General features: G+C 48.5%; 1 protein-coding gene across 13 annotated transcripts in view; it reads left to right on the forward strand.

Moving 5' to 3' along the window:
- Nucleotides 1-18,769, forward strand: part of CLEC16A (C-type lectin domain containing 16A) — a 205,279-nt gene that overhangs the window by 90,511 nt on the left and 95,999 nt on the right. For all 13 annotated transcript variants that reach the window (XM_023529618.1, XM_023529616.1, XM_023529617.1 and 10 more), the window contains 3 exons: nucleotides 2,322-2,372; nucleotides 5,508-5,636; nucleotides 14,099-14,219. In XM_023529618.1, coding sequence (XP_023385386.1) covers nucleotides 2,322-2,372; nucleotides 5,508-5,636; nucleotides 14,099-14,219 — 301 coding nt within the window. The remainder of the gene's footprint in view (nucleotides 1-2,321; nucleotides 2,373-5,507; nucleotides 5,637-14,098; nucleotides 14,220-18,769) is intronic.

The raw sequence follows: 18,769 nt of genomic DNA on the forward strand, positions 1-18,769 counted from the left end.
CAGATCTCTCCAGATCCCGTTAGTGATGGTTTCCCTTCTCAGTCTGACCGATGGAGAGATCCTCTCAGGGGGAGTAAAAGCGTCGGTGCTGCCATTTCCTTGTTTATCTGTGTTTCATCTTCTGTTTTCTCTCCAAACTGCTGTGGATTATACGCATATATGCAAGGAACCTTTTTCTCTGTGGGAAGCTCTTTAAGCCACTGGCCATGATTGTCCGTGTTCACTGAGATAAAACCAGGTCACATAATCTAGAAATCCAGTTCTCAGGGGTCAGATGACCCCCATGCAGCAGCAACACGGTGGACATGCCCAGATGAGGGTGGCACCACTGTAGGCCCCCACACCCTGGCGAGGAAATCCTCGTCTCCCCTTAGACCGTCCCAAACCACACATGGCCACCAAGTGAGGACATATGTCCTGTAGCAAAGCCCAGAAATAGGCAGAAACCTCACGGTTGCATTAGTCATCTTTGAATCTCTTTCCAGTATAATTGTTCTCAGTGTATTTCCCCCCTAGAAAGCTTTCGGGTCACAAAAACGGAAGGACACATTAGTAGGCATTTTCCCAGAGGGTTTTTCTTTATCATTAACAGGAGAGCTATACGCAGGTCCTTAGATAACATCATTTCGTTCAATGTCACTTCATTATAACATTAATGAGGGAAGAAAGTGGATTCCCAGCCTGGGCCACTGCCTGTGTGGAGTTTGCACATTTTCCCCACGTCTGTGTGGGTGTTCTCTGGGGACTCCGGTTTCCTCTCACATCCCGAAGATGTGCACGTGAGGTGAATCGGTGTGTCTAAGTAGTCCCAGTTTTAGTGAGTGGGCGTGCGTGAATGGCCCTGTGATAGAAGGCCATCCTGTCCAGGTGTGTCCCACCTTGCGGCGTGAGCTGCCAGGACAGGCTCCAGCCACCTGCAACCCTGAACTGGAATAAGCAGGTTGGAAAAAAATGACCTCACTTGTTTTTATTAGTCTTTCTTAAATGTATGAATAGCTCACATTTATTTCAGTGTTTAATATTAGAAGTGTTTAAGGTCTTTATTCAGAAGTTTGGTGGTGGTCTTGTGATCAGAAATATGTGGTAGGAACTTAACTCTTGTTTGTATCAATGAGCCTGTAGTGAAGTTGATTTCGTCATATGCCATCTCACTTAATGTCGCAGTTTCTAATCAACTACATTAAGTGAGGACTTGCTGTATTTCAGTCACAGCTCTCTTCTGCCAACTCAGATTTGTCTCTCTTTTATCCTATAAGGTTCACACCCTAAGTGGAATATCAGAAGCTTTTGGGTTTTCAGGGGTTATTTCTGTGGTTATACAGCACGCAAGAATATTCAAGTTTATCTGTAGTTCTGATAACTAGAAAGATGTATAAAAGATCGATTGTTTTTCCCATCCCAACTCTGCATGCACGCGCAAAACTCTGTGTGTGTGTTGTGTGTGTGTGTGCGCGCGCGCGCGCGCGCGCGAGAGAGAGAGATTGATTGTTTCAGGATTTATGAGAGACAGCACAGTTCCAACAGTCATGTTGCATTCAGCTGAGTCTCCCCACCCCCCGCCAGCTGTGGACCCATCCAGCAGTGATCTGAGCTCTAACACTTACCAGCCCTGACCAATTGGCAGGTTCTGTGCTCAGCACTTTATGCGCGTTAACTCATTTCATCTTCACAAGGACCCACACAGACACGGGCAGGCATCCCAGTCTTGCAGCGAAACAAAGAGAGGCTCTGAGAGGTAAAGCTGGGATTCGGCCCCTGGTTTATGTGAGCCAAGTTCACACCCACCACCCTGTTCAGAGAGGAACCTCCTGGACAGGGTCCTCAGGCCTGCAGGAACTGCAAAAAACCCCAAGGGCGCAGCTCAACAATGAACGGAACAGGCTGTATAATTTTAGTGTTAGGCATATTAATTCCTTTCAGACGTGTGGAGCCTCAGAGTTTTAACCAGGGTTCCCCATTTCTTCAGCCATTCTCAACAAATAGAGGATCTTATACACTCGACATAGTAACCGTTGTCATATTTTAATTATATATGGTGTTATTTTCAGTTTGTGTTTCTTAATTGCCTTGACAGAAGAAATCTAACTACATGTGCTTTAAAAAAGGAGAAAAACATTGAGAGGCGCAATTCGATAGCTGGGCTTTCGGTTGAGCGTGTGTGTTCGTGTGCACGTGTGCATTTTACTTCCTGGTGATTTACGAGAACTCACTAACGAGAAACAGATGGCCCCAAAAGCCGTGAACTGAAGTTTATAATACTTTGTTGTTTATGGAAAAGAAATATGCATAATCTCCTCTACCCTCCCTTCCTTTCCTTTTAGGGAGAAGAAATATTTTTGGACATGTTCGAAGATGAGTACAGGAGCATGACAGTAAGTGAGGGGCCAGAAGGCACCTGTGTGCCCCCAAAGCGTGCCCTGCCGATCCGAGAGAGAGCACTCTAACTTGGGGCTCGCTGCCTGGATGGCAGAGACTCGGGGTTGGGGAGTGAATTGGAAATTTTGATCCCCACCACCGTGGAAATTTCAGAGGACATTCCCTCCCTCTGAGTCGGGCTGTGTCGTGAGATGGGTCAGAAAGATTCACTTTGATGTGAATAGTATTTGATTGAGGACTTACTTTGTGTCAGGTGTGGAAAGCCCGTTATGTATATTAAATTTCTTAATCCCCAGGTCAACTGCTACCATTAGCCTCCCTTTACTGATAAGGAAACGAGAGCCAGATTGAGTGAGGTGTCCACGTGTGCCTGGCCAGCGAGGGGCAGAGCAGCTCGTCTCCCAGCCCCCTGCCCTTCTCTGTTATAATGCTGCCTCCTTTGCCGGGCCACCAGAATGTTCCAGCATGTAGCTCCTCCTTGAATCCGCAGCATCAGCCCAGAGCCTTCCCTTTCTCCCTCCAGCAGGCAGAATCATAGGAAAAGACAGGTTCAGAAGATTACAGCTTTCTGTGTTGTTCCTTTGTCGCTGCATCTCCAGCACCTGTCCCTTAGTTGGCACTCAATACATAGAAGACAAATGATCCTTTTCATCGACATTACTCACCAAAGGGTAAAGTGATTTGGGGAGTTTATAGTAAGCCTAAGTGTTTAAAGTGTCCAAGAGAAAAAGGCGGGCAGTGTGAGTGTGGCTCCCTGGCTCCCTGGCTCCCTGGCCTGTCACCAAGGATCTGGACAGCTGGGCCCTCACCACAGCTGGGTCCTCTCCCACAGCACGTCTGAGGCCCCCGCAGAGTCTTTTCAAGGGAAAAGCATCAACTGGCATAATTCATCTGCAAAAGCGCCCAGACCTCGCCGTGATATGCAGGGGTGCCTGTGAGTACCTCACTCCCGTTGCTGGCCACAGCCGCCCCCCTCATCCACGACCCCCCAGAAGAGTATGTCAGTCTTCTACTCGTTGGACCATTAATTAGAGTAGAGTGGATTCAGTGGTTTGCTATCGTTTTAGCCCTGTGACGTCCCCTTCTGCCATGTCATTCCCCACAGTTTGGTTTCCTGTTTGGAAACGTAAGGCTCATATGTCACTTGATGGCGCTGAAAAGCTCAGGCTTCTAACCCCCGCTGAGTTTCTGCTTTTGCTACGAACTGTGCCATCTTGGGCAGGTTGCTGACATTCTGAGCCTTGATTTTTCTGTGTGTAAAATGGGGCCCAAGCCACATAGCTGCCCAGGCTGGATGTGAAACACCTAAGGGGTGCCTCCTGTATAGTCTTTGTACAATGACTATTCAGTTTCTCTCCTTCCCACTGTAGGGAGCTTCTTGGGTTTTATTTGTCTTAATCGCATGTTTATTGTGTGTCCTGCACAGTGCCTGGCACTCTAGAGAAATACAAAGTTGACACAGCCCCAGTCCTATTTTCTGAAAGTCAGTACTAAGCTCAGACTTTAGGAAACCAGCTACCAAGGTAAATGTAGTGAGTGCAGGCCCGTGGGTGCTGCTCAAGTGCTCACGGAGGCCCCTGCACTAAAGCCAGGCCTTTGCTTTTGACCCTTCGCTCATTTTTCTTATCACCTCTTTTTTAATGCAAAAGGCATACAGAGCGCGAGCGCGGCCATCTGGTGTGCCCGCTGACAGCCGGCTAGAATGGACGTGCTGGGAAGGAGGTTGAGGGCAGCGGGAGCAGAGCGGAGGAGATTTGCAAGGGTGCAGAAGGCGGGCTGTGAAGGCTCTGCTGGAGGGTCGATGCCAAGGGCAGCCCTGAGGCAGGAAATGGGGCTCCGCCACCCCTGCTCTGGGATAAAGGGATTTGGGATGGTGAACCACAGGCCTCTGGAGGAAAGTGCCTACAGTGTCCAAAAGTAAAAGGCAGGCGGCATGCGCTCAGTGGCACCTCCAATCCCTGGCCCGTTCGCCAGGTCTCTGGACAGCCGGGCCCTCACCACAACCTTGCCCTGTTTAGTCAGCTTTATGTTACAGGAGGGACAAAAAAATGTGATACGATTGAAGCCCACATTCCAAAAAAGACACAAAAATCAGTTCATGGTGCTTTAAGGAGTAAAATTAATTTCATAGAAAATTCACCTTTGTGAAGCGTCGTTCCTTTATGAAGCCAGGTAAATGAAGTCCAATATGTGTGCATTAAATGGTCGGTACTGGTGCAGCAAAGTTTCGGGAGGGGAGGTGATGGTTTCAGATGCCTTAGTAATCGGAGAGGGCTTCGTGGAAGTGGTGTGAAGGAGGCAGACAGCTCTGGCCCTGTCTGGCCCAGCGGCTGTGGGCATACACCCTTTCTCTGAGATCAGTATTCTCCTTTATAATATGGGACAGCACCAGCATTCTCTGTCCAGTACGAGGTGAGCCCTGCAGTGCCTGGCACTTAGTAGATGCTCAATAAGTGGGTTTGTTATATTACCCCAGGTAAGATGCTAAGGGGGCGAGGAAGGAAGGGGGCATGTTGGTCGTGTGGTGGAAGTCATCGGGGGTCTGTGTCTGGGCTGTGGTCAGCCAGCTGAGGTGGCCCGGATCCAGTCCTCGGCTTCTCTGAGTCTGTTTTCTCATTAGCAGATTGGGAAGCATCTCCTCTGCGGCTGCTGGGAACATGACACAGGACCAAACACGCAAAGCCTTTAGCTTGTCCCGTAGGCAGCACTCCTTAAATGGAAGCTGCCATCACTACGATTGTTGTCATCGTTCCCAGAAGTACAAAGAGTAGGAAGCGGGCAGCAGTCAGGGACACACACGGGCAGACCACCCTAAAGGGACTATCGTAAAGGGACCGGCCTCATCCGGAGGACCCCATGCCCTGCTGCTCGGTGGAGGGGAATGAGGATGGGAAAGCAAAGCTTTTCGTAGCAAGAAGGCTATTTCTCAAGAGTGTCTAAGCTGTCACTTCAAATGAAGGAAAATGCACCTTAGAAAACAAAAGGCCTTTCTCTCACAGGCCTTCCTGCCTTGAGGCTTCCCCTCAGCCTTAATCCGGATTTCATGCGCTCATTTACTATGCGTGGGCCTGTGTGACCCGCCCGGTCCCCTTCTCCCTTCAGTGAGGTCTCCTGTGATGTCTCTCTTCTAGATGAAGCCCATGAACGTGGAGTATCTCATGATGGATGCCTCCATCCTGCTGCCCCCCACGGGCACGCCGCTGACAGGCATAGACTTTGTGAAGCGACTGCCATGTGGTGACGTGGAGAAGACCCGGCGGGTGAGTGAGCGCTGGACCACTCCCAGGGAAGGAAGGGACGAGGCTCTGACCGGGTCAAGAGCCCCCCGTCCCACACGAGTTCAGATAGTGGGTAGACAGACAGCGCCTCCCCACATCCTGCCGCCAGGCGAAACTTCCAAAGCCTGCTGCCCTCTGCCAAAGCAGGGATTGAAATCCCATCGCACCTGGCACCGGATGTGGGTTGTAGGCGGGCTGCGTTCGTGGCTGGTGCAGGCCACCCCTGAGCTCTGGGAGAGGAAGCCCTGGGGCTGGGCTTCTGAAAGATGTGGGGGAGTGAGCAGCGTCACCATCAACGCAGTGCAGGTGAGGCTGGTGAGAAATCTTAGCCCAGATAGGCTCAGGACCCCTGGAGATGGTGTGATGTTAAGGTATCTGCATGATCTTGGGGTGAGGCACACGCAAACGAAATGGTAATTCTTGCCGGCCTGCCAGACGTGAGCGAAGGGCAGATTAGTTCTCAGAACCCAGCTGGAGAGTGTGCTTCTGTTATCAGTGCTTTTTTTCTGAAGCAGTCTCGCAAGGCTGTTCACGGTATTTTATCTCCCTCATAAGATCACACTTTCTTTCTTAGAAAGCACCATAACCTTTTCCTAGAAAATCATTCCCTGGAGACGTGAATGTTAGTGGATAAATTAGTGGAATTTATTTGAACTCAGCTCCTGTTATCAGCCTGCGTCTTCTTCTGAATTAATCCCAGTGTAACCAGAGCAGCTGAGGTGTTTAACTTTTGGATTATGAGAAGCAGGAGGGACCTGCTAGATCCACCTCAGACCGAGGAAGCTGGCGGGGCAGAGGAAGTGGGACACACGTGTCTTTAAGTCAATCCACATTCCCTGCTATCTGACCAAACCCGCAGGCCTCACCACAAGACCCGCCCTGGCCTTCCTCGTGCTCCCAGCCAGTGCTGCAGGCCCTGCGGTGCGCACATAGTTATGTTTGTGGGTGGCAGTGTTTGCACTGGGCATTCTTGGTGTCGGCTTTTATAAGAGGACTGGTTCTGACAAGTGACTCCATGACGTGGGCACGCTCACCCTTAGCCTTGGGTTGGCCTAAGAAGTGCTCCCTAGCAAAGTTACAGCGAAGCTGTGTGCCTAGAGGGGCTGCAGTGTCCCCAGGCCAGGAGGACTCTGTCCCCGCAGTCCTCTTCAGCCTCTGAGCACTGAGGGCCGCCGCGCTGGGTCGCATCTGCCTGCTTTCTGGGTCACAGTCCATCAGGTTTCTTAACACTTACGTGCACGCATGGTCTTTGTTACGTAGTGGATCATTCATAGCAGTTCTTCATGTGAACTTCCTCGAGTGATTCCACAGCCGTCCTAGGAGACTGGCGCTATCATCCCCATGCTACCGAGGAAGAAACGGGGGCACGAAGAGGTCAAGTAATTTGCTCAAGGTTACCTAGCTAGTAAGTGGCAGAGCCAGGATTCAGCGTAGGGGGTGTGGCCTCCAGAGCTTACACTCTCAGTCACACTGACCCGCTGCTCCCCACTGCTCCCCACTGCTGTTTATCAGCCCCGCTCAGTGCCGGACACCAGGGACATAGAAAACACAGCCCCAGTCCTCGAGGAATCAGAGTCTAGAGGGGAAGGTGGGAAGAGGCAGCATCAATCCATGTGGCTGGGGCCATTAGGGAAGGAACATGGGATCAGGCCCCTAATCCTACCTAGTAAAGAAGGCGGAGCAGGCACCAGAGAGATACAGCCCTTTCCAGGGGACTGTGGCTGGAGCCAGAACAAGAGACACGCCATAGGAAGGGATGGGTCTGGAGGGGCTGGAGGAGCCGTGTCTCTGGCGGCCTTGGCATTGTTAATGGATTCCGACATGCTCTGCTGGCCTGGGGCAGGCGGTCCTGATCCATAGGAGAGAATGAGAGAATTTAGGGATGAGGCCTATGGCAGAGGGAGAGCTCCTCGTGCTTTGGGGTGCCTTCTCCCTTCTGAGCCACTCTCTTCATCTAGAAAGCAGCATGCGCTCGCCTTGCCAGAGTTATTGTCAGGACTCAGTGACAGGAAGAAACACAGAAGGCCGGCAGCAGTTCTCGATCACAGGGCTTCGCTTCTTCCCAGTGCCCCTCACATGTCACTTAGGTGTGGGCTCCTACGGCTCTGCTGCCCACCTCCCTCGCCCCAGATGATATACACGGTCCAGACTGCTAACTGAAGCACAGACAGAGCTCCTGGGAACGTCCCGACTTCTCTGGGGGCTCTCGGTCAGCCTTTGTCCACGTAACAAGTTCATAAAAGCAACTCTCTTGTCCCAGGGTCCGTGGGTTTAGGTGGCAGAGTGATATAAAACAGGGCTGGCCACCTCCAAGCAAAGCCATCAACCTAAGAGAAGCCTCCCTTTGTGACTTCAAGAATCGTTTTTTTTTTTTTTTCTTTAAGTATAGTCGTCATACTTAAAGTATTATATTAGTTTGAGGTGTACAATACCATCTCCAAAGGGGAATTTCCACCACTCACCTCAGTCCCGTTCCTGTTGCAAGGCAACTGTTTGGAATGCTCCAGAAACTTAGCTCCTGAGCCCATCCCAGACATCAGAACACAGCAGTGTGCTTTGAATTTGATCTTAAGGAAGTGTATGGTTTAGCAAGCAATTGAGGGCTTATGTGGTTTGTTTCAAGTTCTTTGCTTCTATCCAAATAACATTCCATTTCATCCTTTTGGATTCAAAGGTTTTCTTTTTCTTTTTTTTTTCTTTTTTTTTTCTACCAAGTAGACTTTTCTAACTTTTAGGAGGCTTTTCAGAAATCCCACCCTTTATTTTCCTTAAGGACTTGTCAGGAAAGTTCAAACAACCCTGACTAGTAAATCGTCGCCAACTTGTTAGACATCCCTGTTTTCTGGACATCACATGACATCGAGAGAGATAAAGTTGATTAAGAAATAAGCAAGTGTCCATTTTGGTATCAGAGGGCAGGAAAGGCTCTGAAGTAAAGAGGGGTGGCCCTCCTTTAGAAATAGAGGGGTCAGGAGGGGTGCTCCACCAAGGTTGGCCTCTGAGCTGAACCTAAAGAGTGAGATAGCAAGGTTGATATGCGAGCCAGCCTCGCAAAGACTTCTGGGAGGCGCTTTCCAGACGACAGGAACAGTGCATGCAAAGCCCACAAGATGGGACAGCGTATGGTGTGTTCAAGGAGCAGGGTGACTAAAGAAGAGCAAGCAAGGGGAGAGGAGGAGGGGTGGGGTGGGGACAGGAGAGGAGGGCAGCAGGGCCTTGCAGGCCATGGGGAGGCAATAAAGTCACGTTACATTGTTTATTCTTTCGCTTGACATATTTGTTGGGCGTTTTCTAGGTGCCATACACCGTGCAAGATTTAAGAATAGGCAGTGAACAAATAATATAAAATTAAAATAAGACCAAAATAGCAAGAGTGCCACTAAGCTGTGGCAGCTGACTGGGCCCACACTACCCTCTGCAGAACAGCCCACACAGGTCCCAGCTCTGAGTTCAGCAGCACGTAGAGGTAGCACAAGCATCATTATTCAGTTTTTCATTGATTTCCTACCTTATGGGAAAGTTAGGAGGTGCAAGCCTTACAGAAGAATAGAAGGGAAATTCGTGTTGAAAGGAGGATCATTGGAACTGCTGGGGTCGAATGAGAGCTGTGAACAGGACCGCGGGCTTGGGCCGGACTCACCCAATGTGTAGGGGAAGTTGAGAGAAGCAGTTAAGAGAGAACAGGCTCGTGAGTCAGACCAACCAAGGTTCCTTACTATCTCTAGCTGTATGACCTTGAGCAAGTTACTTGACCTTCCTGAGCCCCAGCTTCCTCGTGTGTCATGCCTTTCGGCTCTTGCCCAAGGTATATGAGAAAGAGCGACTGTGAGGTGACAAGCTCAGTGCCTAGCACACAGTAAATGCTCAGATGTTGGCTGAACAGCAGTGGAGCATTCTAGCATCTTAGGTGGGAAAGAAAGAGTCTTTCATGGCCTAAATCTCCTGAAGCTTAATGCTAGAGAAAAGAGAGGAAGAGGATTTTGTAGTGAATATTACAATCTGAATATAAGCCTCTAGTCACATGTAGGAATCTTGGAAGCCATTATGAAATAAAGGTATTTGCACGAAGTTTTATTTATCCCTGCATTCTGTTTCCCTGTTTTCTTATAAAAGCACAGACATTTTTTTTGTGCTTATCAGTATCGTCCTTGAGGAAATAGGATATTTTGCTTTACTTTTCAGATGTGTATTACACATTAAAGAAAATACAATAGCATCTCATAAGGTTTCAAAAGTAGAGAGAAAGAACTTTCCATGATTTCATCACCCTAAACAAATAACACTTAGACATTTTTTGTGACTCCTCCCTATTTTTTTTTTTTTTGCAAATACATCTTTTCATGGTTGCAGGGAGAGCGTACCATGACCTTGCTTTATCCTCACTCTCTTTTTCTCCATTGTAAAGCAAGAAGTTTGTCATGTGGTAATACAGTTTTAATAAGTCTGACTTCTTACTGGTACATAAAAGTTCATCTGCTGACTTCTGCCATCATTTACTTAGGCGTTTTCGTACTGGTAGACATTTTGGTTGCTTGCAGTATTACATTATTTTCAACTAAACTGTAATGAGCAGCTTCACAAATACAGTGTTTTCTTTCTTTTGGCTTATTTCTTTAGGATAAGTTCCCAGAAGTGGAATTTCTGGTTCAAAGGGTATGAACATTTTTTTTTTGTGACTCTCCGCATATTGCCAGATTGCTTTCCCAATGGGCTGTGCCCACTTTAAACTGCTTCAGCACTCTGTGCACGGCCACATCCACGGCCTCGGTGGGCTACTAACCCTGAGTGATTGTCGCCTAAACTCAGCGAGCAGCCTGCAAATGCAGCAAGGGATGCAGGGGAGAGAGCTCCAACAGCATTTGATCCAGGACCAGCTCCAGGGCTCGGTGTGTCACCTGCACTATGCTGTTGCACGTTCATGGTGGCCCTGTGACCAGAGGTGGTGGGGCCCCATTTCTAGAGCTTGAGCCTGGGCCTGGAGAATTCACGGGACTCACCTGACCACAGGTTGAGCCAGGTCTGCCTGAATCTGAAGCCTTCCGTCCTCCTGCCCTACCCATTGGACTCCTTCCCTAGGACTCTCCGTGCCAGAGTTTGCTCCTAGGTGCATTGAAGCAAACTGGAGAAGTCTCTTCTTGATATTTGAGCTTAGTCAGTAGTCAGCCCCTTTTAAATCTAATCATAATCTGTTCTTTCAGAGTCTGTTTTCCTGGAATTCTGTGGAAGCATCTGAAAGAATAATATTTCCTTTTTAATAATACTGTTTGATTTGCATGTTTATTTAGCAAAGTAAAGAAGGCACTTAATAAAAGCCTGGGTCCCAAGCCTCAAATCTGTTGAAGGCAAACGCTTGTGGTTGGAAGAACATAGACTTTGGAGTCCGGTTATTAATTGAGTCACATTTGGGCAGCCTGCCTGGGTTTTGGTTTCCTGTCTGTAAAATGGGAACCACACAGGTCATTAAAAGGCTTGAATGAGATGACATGGTGCAGCCCCCACCCGTACCCAGCAGGCCATGGATAAGCAGAGGACCTGGCCATTGTTTTAGGGATGAATTTGACGGCCTTTATTCTGGTATTTTACCTTCTTTTTATGGATTCTTGGAGTTGTGTCGCTGGTCAAAATGCCTGCTGGACCCTGTAGCACCCTGTGGGAGCCCAGCTTTTGCCCAGGTAGAGCACCCGGCCCTGTGGGAATCTACCTTCCTCACGTTCATGGGTGTGGACTTCTTTTGCACTCTTCTTTCTCTTAAAAATTGGGGCAGGAACCAGGAAAAGTATTATTGGGGGTTTTATTTTATATGTTTTATATTCTGCTTTATATTTTTTATTATTTTATTATTCTGTATTCCTGGAAATATCTTCCATTTGTTGTTCACAAAGCAAAAGCAAATGTTTTACCAGAAAAGTCTACGTTAGGAACCAGATTCCAAATTCCTTTTATATTTGAAGGTTTCTGGTTTTCAGAGCAATGGGCTGTAAAAAGCTACACGCATTTCTCTTTCCACATCCCCCGACTAGGGTCCTGCTTGATTTCTCTGCTTTCAGAACCCCAAGAGGAATGTTTTGTTTTTAATTTTATTTTATTATTTATGCCTACGGCACCCGGTCTTTCTAGGTGGTCTCCCATCCAAGTCTAACCAGGCCCGACCCTGCTTAGCTTCCAGGATTAGACATTGGGCTTGTTCAGGGTGGCTTGGCCATAGACCATGGACCATGGCTCCACTGGGGCATGAACCCAGGACTTTCTGCATGTAAAGCAGACGTACTGACCGCTACACTATGGAACCACATCCAGGAATGGATTTTTGACAGAAATCAAGCATCTACTCCATATGGACCTGACTGTGACGGGCCTTTCTCCTCTTTTTTCTCTCATCTCCAAGGTCATGACTCCCTCTTCAAGAGCTCAGACTGCCAAATAGTTCAAGTGCCCACCCTCATCTTAGGCTTTCTGTACTTGGGCTGGTGCGGGCATTTGATTTTCCATGTGAGCTTGGTTAAGTGACACAAGTATTAAATGTTTCCGGGTCCCAACCCTGGCTCAGCCACTCATCAGCCACGTGAACTTAGATTGCTCTACCTTTCTCAGCTCCATTTCTCCCTGCATAAAATCTTTACATTGCAATAAGTTGCCCACATTGTCTGGCACACAGTAGGAGCTTCAGAAATAAAAGCTATTTCGATTTTTTTAAATGAAATTATCTCTCTTCTTCTGATTGTTGCAGTTGTCTTTAGGAAGACTGTACCTTAAAAAACTAAGATCAGATCAGCACTAACGCTGCCACCACCGCCACCACCATCATCTGTATTATAATATAAAAGCTTATCTTTCTCTAGTGCTTATGGTTGACAAAGGGGAATCATGACCTCAGAATAGGTGCAGGAAGTAGGATTATTCTTCTGGTTTTCTACGTTAGATTAATTAGCCCAAGCGTCCCATGGTTCCAGGCCAAGGCAGGATTAGGATTAGACGTGCCGATGGGCATCCTTGCTGCCTGGGTTATCAGGAGCCAGTGCAAGCCTGGCTCCTTGCGGGCAGTAATCTGTCTCCTCCTCCTTGTTTCGGGAAGCACCTTGTGGTATAGAGGCAGCCTCTTCTCTCGGCAGGCCACGCCTGTAGCCCTCAGAACTGTAAACAAGGAGACCCAAAGTGGGCTGGAATTCATCTTTGTGTGCTCACCAGTGGCGACAGTGGTTTGTCCCCATGCCCTCCCCCATGCCCAGCTGTCAAGTGATTGGGGTAAAAGATGGCCACCCCTTTACAGAACACACTCCACCAGCAATATCTCAGAACCTCCTAGCAGCCCTGAGAGGTGCCACCCCCATTTCACAGGTGAGAAGAATTGAAGTGCACAGAGGCCAGGGGCTGTGCCCAGCGCAGTGGAGCTGGGAGTCCAGGTAGCCCTTGCGTATCCGACTCCAGAGCTGTTTCTCTCAGGCGCACACACTCAGGCAGGCCAGCCAGCCAAGGTCAAGGATGAGGGCCTGGAGGCGGCCCCTCCTGCAGGCTGGCTGCCCTTCCACTTCTTGGTCTCTGGTTGGTAGGCAAGTCAGCACCAACCTAGGACTCCAGGGGAGGGTACCACCAGGGCAAGTTGGCCCCAGGTGAAAGCTGCTTTCTGCACAAACTTCTCTGGCTTCCGGGGCCTGGGATTCTGCTTTTTTCTGCTTTCTGGAAACGCCCGATGGCCATGCTGGATTCCGCCCAGAAGCCTCTTGTATGAGTCAGGAATCCTGGTGCTGAGAGGGCCACTCTGCCTCCAGAGAGCTGTCTGGGGAGGCCTGAGAGGCACTCGGCACTGACATCACTGCACACCTGCCAGGTGCCAGGTCCACTTTCCCGTCAGTGGCACACCCCTTATTGTAAGGCCAAGGGCCCAAGGCTCCAAGGTGAAGGGGCTCATCCAGGGAGGGGCAGGGAGGGTTTCAATTGAGACTGGTCAGCTCTGAACCCCACCAGCAACCACTCCCTCTGTCTCCACTGCCCCTACATTCAAGTGGTGGGACCTTGAAACACTCCCTCGTGATTTAGATTTCCAAATTCCGTGCTGTTTTGGTTAGAAGAGTCCTGGTTCTAGCCCTCCCTGGGTGTGTGGCCTGGGGCAGGTCACGTCACCTCCTTGGGTGTCAGTGCCCTGGCTTCAAAGCGGGGCTGCCTGCTGAGCAGGGGTGTCATGAAGGTCACATGACACCAGGGAGAAGGGCCTGGCAAATGACAGGTGCTCAGTCAAGGTCAACTGGTCGAAACCTGAATCCATGGATAACTGATTGGAGGCAAAGCACCAGAACCATGATACTGGGAGAAGGGGAGAGGCGGGCTTTGTTTTGTTTGTTTATTTGTTTTTTGTTTTTAACCGAGCGGCACAGTGTGATTTCTCCATGTGGAGAATCTCACCGAAACGACTGCGGTCTCACCCTCTGCTCTCTGAACTGCTCATCCAGGCCATCCGGGTGTTCTTCATGCTCCGTTCCCTGTCACTGCAACTGCGAGGGGAGCCCGAGACCCAGTTGCCACTGACGCGAGAAGAGGACCTGATCAAAACCGACGATGTCCTAGATCTGAGTGAGTTGGCCTCCGAGGCACAGCGGCGGGGGGACGCGCCATGCTGACCACACGTCACTGGGAGGGTCGGCGCGTGACCTGCATTTTGTACTGCTGATGGTCTGTGACCATGAGCTAACAGTGTACATGCCTCACAAAACTTTCAAAGAAAGGGCCCTAGATTCTGGGCACTTTGAAATCAGCCTGTTTTCTACTGTCTGGACTCCCAGCTCCGAGTGTGTTCTGTAAAGGGGTGGATTCTACTGTCTGGAGTCCGGGCAGAGCTGTGCAGCTGGTTTGCTGAGATATCTGTGCAGGGGGCTTAGGGGTCCTCAGCCTCCAGGATCCCTGCCCTCCGTGGAAGCATAGCAGCATCAGTTTGATTGGTTTTGAGTATTAAGCGTTTTCTGTATGACTCCAGCAATGAAAGGATTCTGCCGCTAATTAAAAAAAAGTCTTGCAAAAATGCAAATCACCAGTGTTTAGGTAAAGACCAAGGCTTTGAGGCTGGAGAATCATGTGTTCAATCTGTACCTTGAGCTACTTATTTAACCATGCAGCGCCTTTTGTGCTCACCTCTGCAGCAGGAGGCTGAGACTTAAAGGAGACAACAGGCATATTGGGTCATGTTCCTATAACCCTGCTCGTGTCTGTATAGCTCTTTCTCTCCTCCATTTGCTATGGGGTAGGTAAAGTGGTCTTCTTAAAGGCCTTGTGGTATATTAGGACTCTGATCATAAGGGACAGAAAACCTAGCTTAGGCTGGCTTAAGGAAAAAGAAAGGGGAATCGGCCGGTGTCACTGGAAAGTCTACCTTCAGGAATGGCTGGATCTAGGTGCTCAAGCAGTGTCATCAGGAAGCTACCACCCTCCATCTGTCAGCTCTGCTTTCCTTTGTTCTGTCTTCATCTGCAAGACGGCTCTCACCGGGCAGTGACAGTGGCCATCATCAGCTTCAAGATATGCTGAACCAGCTAAGCAGCCCTGACAGGAGCAAAGCTTCTCATTCTCTTTTATAGAAGTTCAGGGCAGTGTTCTCATTGGCCCAGCTTAGGTCATATGACTGTCTCTGAACCAGTTAGTGGTCAAAGGAATGAGATTCACTGATTGGCTAGGCTGCAGTCACATGCCTGGCCCTAGAGCTGGAGGTGGGGCCTGTTCCTTTTGAGGCCTGTCACTTGAGAGGAGGAAGAAGGCTGTCAAAGAAAACTCACCAAGAAGAAATAGGGAAGTGGGAACAGCAGATGGCCATTTGTATAGTGAAGAGAGGGTCCTTGTTGTTTTGAATCAGCTTTATTGAGGTATAGTTTACACCCATAAAATTGACCAACTTTAGTTTACAATTGAATGAGTTTTGACAAAACTATTCAGTCGTATGACCAGCAGTCGTGATATAGATCACTGAGGTTTGGCTTTTGAGCCGGATACCCCTGCCTTGCTTTGTATTCCCCGAGCAAATGACTTAAACTCCCAAAGTGTCCATTTCCTTGCCTGTAAAATGGGGATGATCTTCTGTAATAATGGGGTGGTTTTGACACATAAGTGAAATATAACATGAAATATAACGTGACCAAGCATAGTGCCTAGTATGTACCTGTTCTCAGTAAATTGTAGTCAGTGTCACCCATTAATTAAATGAGGTGACGTGTATAAAGAGCAGAGCGCACTGCCTGACACATAGTGGATGCTCAGTAAATGATCATTATGGTTTAACTCGTTGTCTATCTTCTTTTTCTGCCTTGTTTGTGTTCTGTTTTCCTTCTCTTTCTTGGAAGAACAGAGAAGCTATGTCCCTTCTGTGCTCTACACCCATCTCCTTTGGCCTTTTACCCTTGAGAAATGGCCACAGGGATTTCTGTAAGGGTTGAAATTGATCAAAGTTGGCTGGAGAGAACCATAACCAGTCTTTTTCTGATCCAAAGAAAGAGAGGGAAACAGCTTACTTTAAAAAAGAGGGCCACTCCATCAGGGCAGCAAGAATGTTTGTATCTGTGAGATGGAATTATGCTGGGAATTCACATTTCTTCCCCTCCCAGGAATGGCCTACTGAAATAAAAGTTGAAAGTATTTCACTTATCCATTTTAATTGATTAGCTTAGTAGTCGAGGTCACTTAACTGAGACTTTTTGGGTAGTTGGCCATTAAGAAAGGAATGACTGTCTCTCTTTACCCAGCCTGATTGCAAGTTATATCTTCGCTGAAGAGGGCTGTCCAGAAAATACTAGGAATTGTGGGCTTTGCACACACAAGGTACTAGAGTAAGGTCTGCATGTGGTGTTGACCTTTTTTGTGTATGTGATTGTTTTTAAATACTGGAGCTTTTGACCCTCATTGGGGAAAAATTAGCATGCTTTGAGTTTCATAGAATGCCTTCTTGAATAGAAAACGAAGGAAGCATCATAATGTAGGTGAAGGCATTCATACTTGCAGAATGATTGGAAGCTGGGTACGCTTCTTATGGGTTTATCTTTTTTTTTTTCAAACAAAAAAAAAAAAAAAAAAACTGACTCAAGGAGAAATGTTTGGGGTTGGTCAACTTTTATCTAAGGCGATATGGTCTGACAGGCTTTAAAGGAATGCCAGTCACACAGCAGGAAGAGGTGACTTAGAGTGTATTTACTAAACTTGTCACGCTTTGATAAGGAACCACAGCATAACAGTACTAGGAAGCCATCTCACCTGTCTGCTGACCAGCAGCAGGCCTCTGGGCCAGGTGTGGCAGGTAAGCTATAGCGGTGTGGCTTCTGACAATATCAAAGACGCAGTTACCCTGCCAGCATCCCTCCAGAAAGAAGCAAACTGTGCTTAAAGCTGTATTTGTTTTCACTGGAAAGGAGAGTGGAGTGGGGCAGGGGTCCAAACTGGCAACCATGAAGGAAGGAAGGAGGGAGGGAGGGAAAGTGGGAGGGAGGGAGGGGAGGGACAGAGGGAAGAGGAAAAGGAAGGAGGAGGGGAAGGGAAGATAGGTAAGACTAGGTAAAGTAGATTAGACTTTTTAGAGAGAACAACATGAACCTCCATATACCCAGGTTTCAACTTCAACAGTTATTACACTTTTGCTAAGTCTCATTTTATCTGCCCCACCATTTTTAAAATATTCCCTCTGTGTCCAGTGTATTAAAATGAATGGAAGACATATATCTATAAATATGTCTCTGTAACAGATAAGGACTTCAGTTACTCTTAATTGGATGGGTTGCTACCATTGCTAATTGTGAGCTTCTCCATCTGAGCGGGGGAGGACAACCCCCAGACATAGAGCCTGTGCTCTCCTGCGTTCTGGCATCCTGGCCCCATTGACATTTGATTTTGCGGTCTCTGGTGTAGTTGGAAGTAATCGGCTTTGTGATCTTTCTCAGAGTCTTAATGCTTGTGAGGCCCAGCAGTGGCCTTGCTAACTTTAAAATGGTTCTAAAAGGTTTTGCAAAGTCTGTCGAAGATCAAATGAGACCATGCACATAAGGCATAGAGCGCCATGCTTGGCACAGAGTAGGCACTCAGTGAGTGAGAGCTGGCTGTCGCCCTGTTATAGCTGCTGAATATCAAGATATAACTCTTAGTGTGGGGCGGCAAGGGGTAGGCGTTTTCTGTCTTGACAACGATTTGAGGAACATACCTTGAATTATTCAAACCAGTGCTTATTTAACTCATGTGATGACACTGTTTTGGGGGGTACGAAACAGCTCTGGCGACTTGGACCCCATCCAGGCAGGACTCTCTGCACCTTCACGAACAGGCCTACTGAGGACAAGCAGGCTTCCCGGAGAAGCCAGGCTCCACCTGGACTGGCACTGGAGCCTTCTGAAAGGAATCTTGCCTGTTTCCGAATAGCACGGGCAGTCACGGCAGGGGAAAGCAACCCATTGTCCAAACACCCTAAGGAGTTACCAGGCAACCAGGCATCCTCAGGAAACTTCCGGTTTCCTTCCCAGCCTATCCACGGGGGCTCTTGACCTTTATATAAGCCATACCATGTGCCACACGCACGTAACTTTGTATTCTGATTTTTAAATCGATTTATGAAATCCATTCGGCGAAATCCATCTGTTCATTCAAGCATGTATTGAGCACCTGCTGTGTGATAGGCACAGTGCTGGGAGCCCGGATGTGATAAAGCCAGGCTTGGTCTTCGCTCTTCTGCTTTCAGTTGCGGGAGAGGAAAGGAACGGGGGAGGTAAGGACGTAAATGGACCTTCCTAGGATCGCTGAGATAGCTCTGTGGAGGTGATGAACAAGGTCCCATGCTAGGGAATAACTAGCAGAAAGGACCTCAGAGGCTGGTTAGGGAGGGCCTCTCTTGAGAGGGCCATGCAAAGGAAGGACCAGAAGATTCTTTGAGAAATGCAAAACTGAGGCCTGCCACTTGAAAGAGATGGCAGAGGTGAGGCTGGAAGGTGGGAGAAAGCTTGGATCCCAAAGGATCCCAGGATCCTAAAGGAAGCTGGTGTGGCCGGCAGGTAAGGAGCAGTGGGGTAGGAGCTGAAATGAACCCCTCAATTCCAGTGCAGTGGGAAGCTATCAGAGGGTTCCTGCAGGGACATCTGTCCTGAAAGCGTACTTCCAGAACTAGA

This window comes from Pteropus vampyrus, unplaced genomic scaffold (assembly GCF_000151845.1).
Source record: "Pteropus vampyrus isolate Shadow unplaced genomic scaffold, Pvam_2.0 Scaffold40, whole genome shotgun sequence".
NCBI classification, from domain to species: domain Eukaryota; kingdom Metazoa; phylum Chordata; class Mammalia; order Chiroptera; family Pteropodidae; genus Pteropus; species Pteropus vampyrus.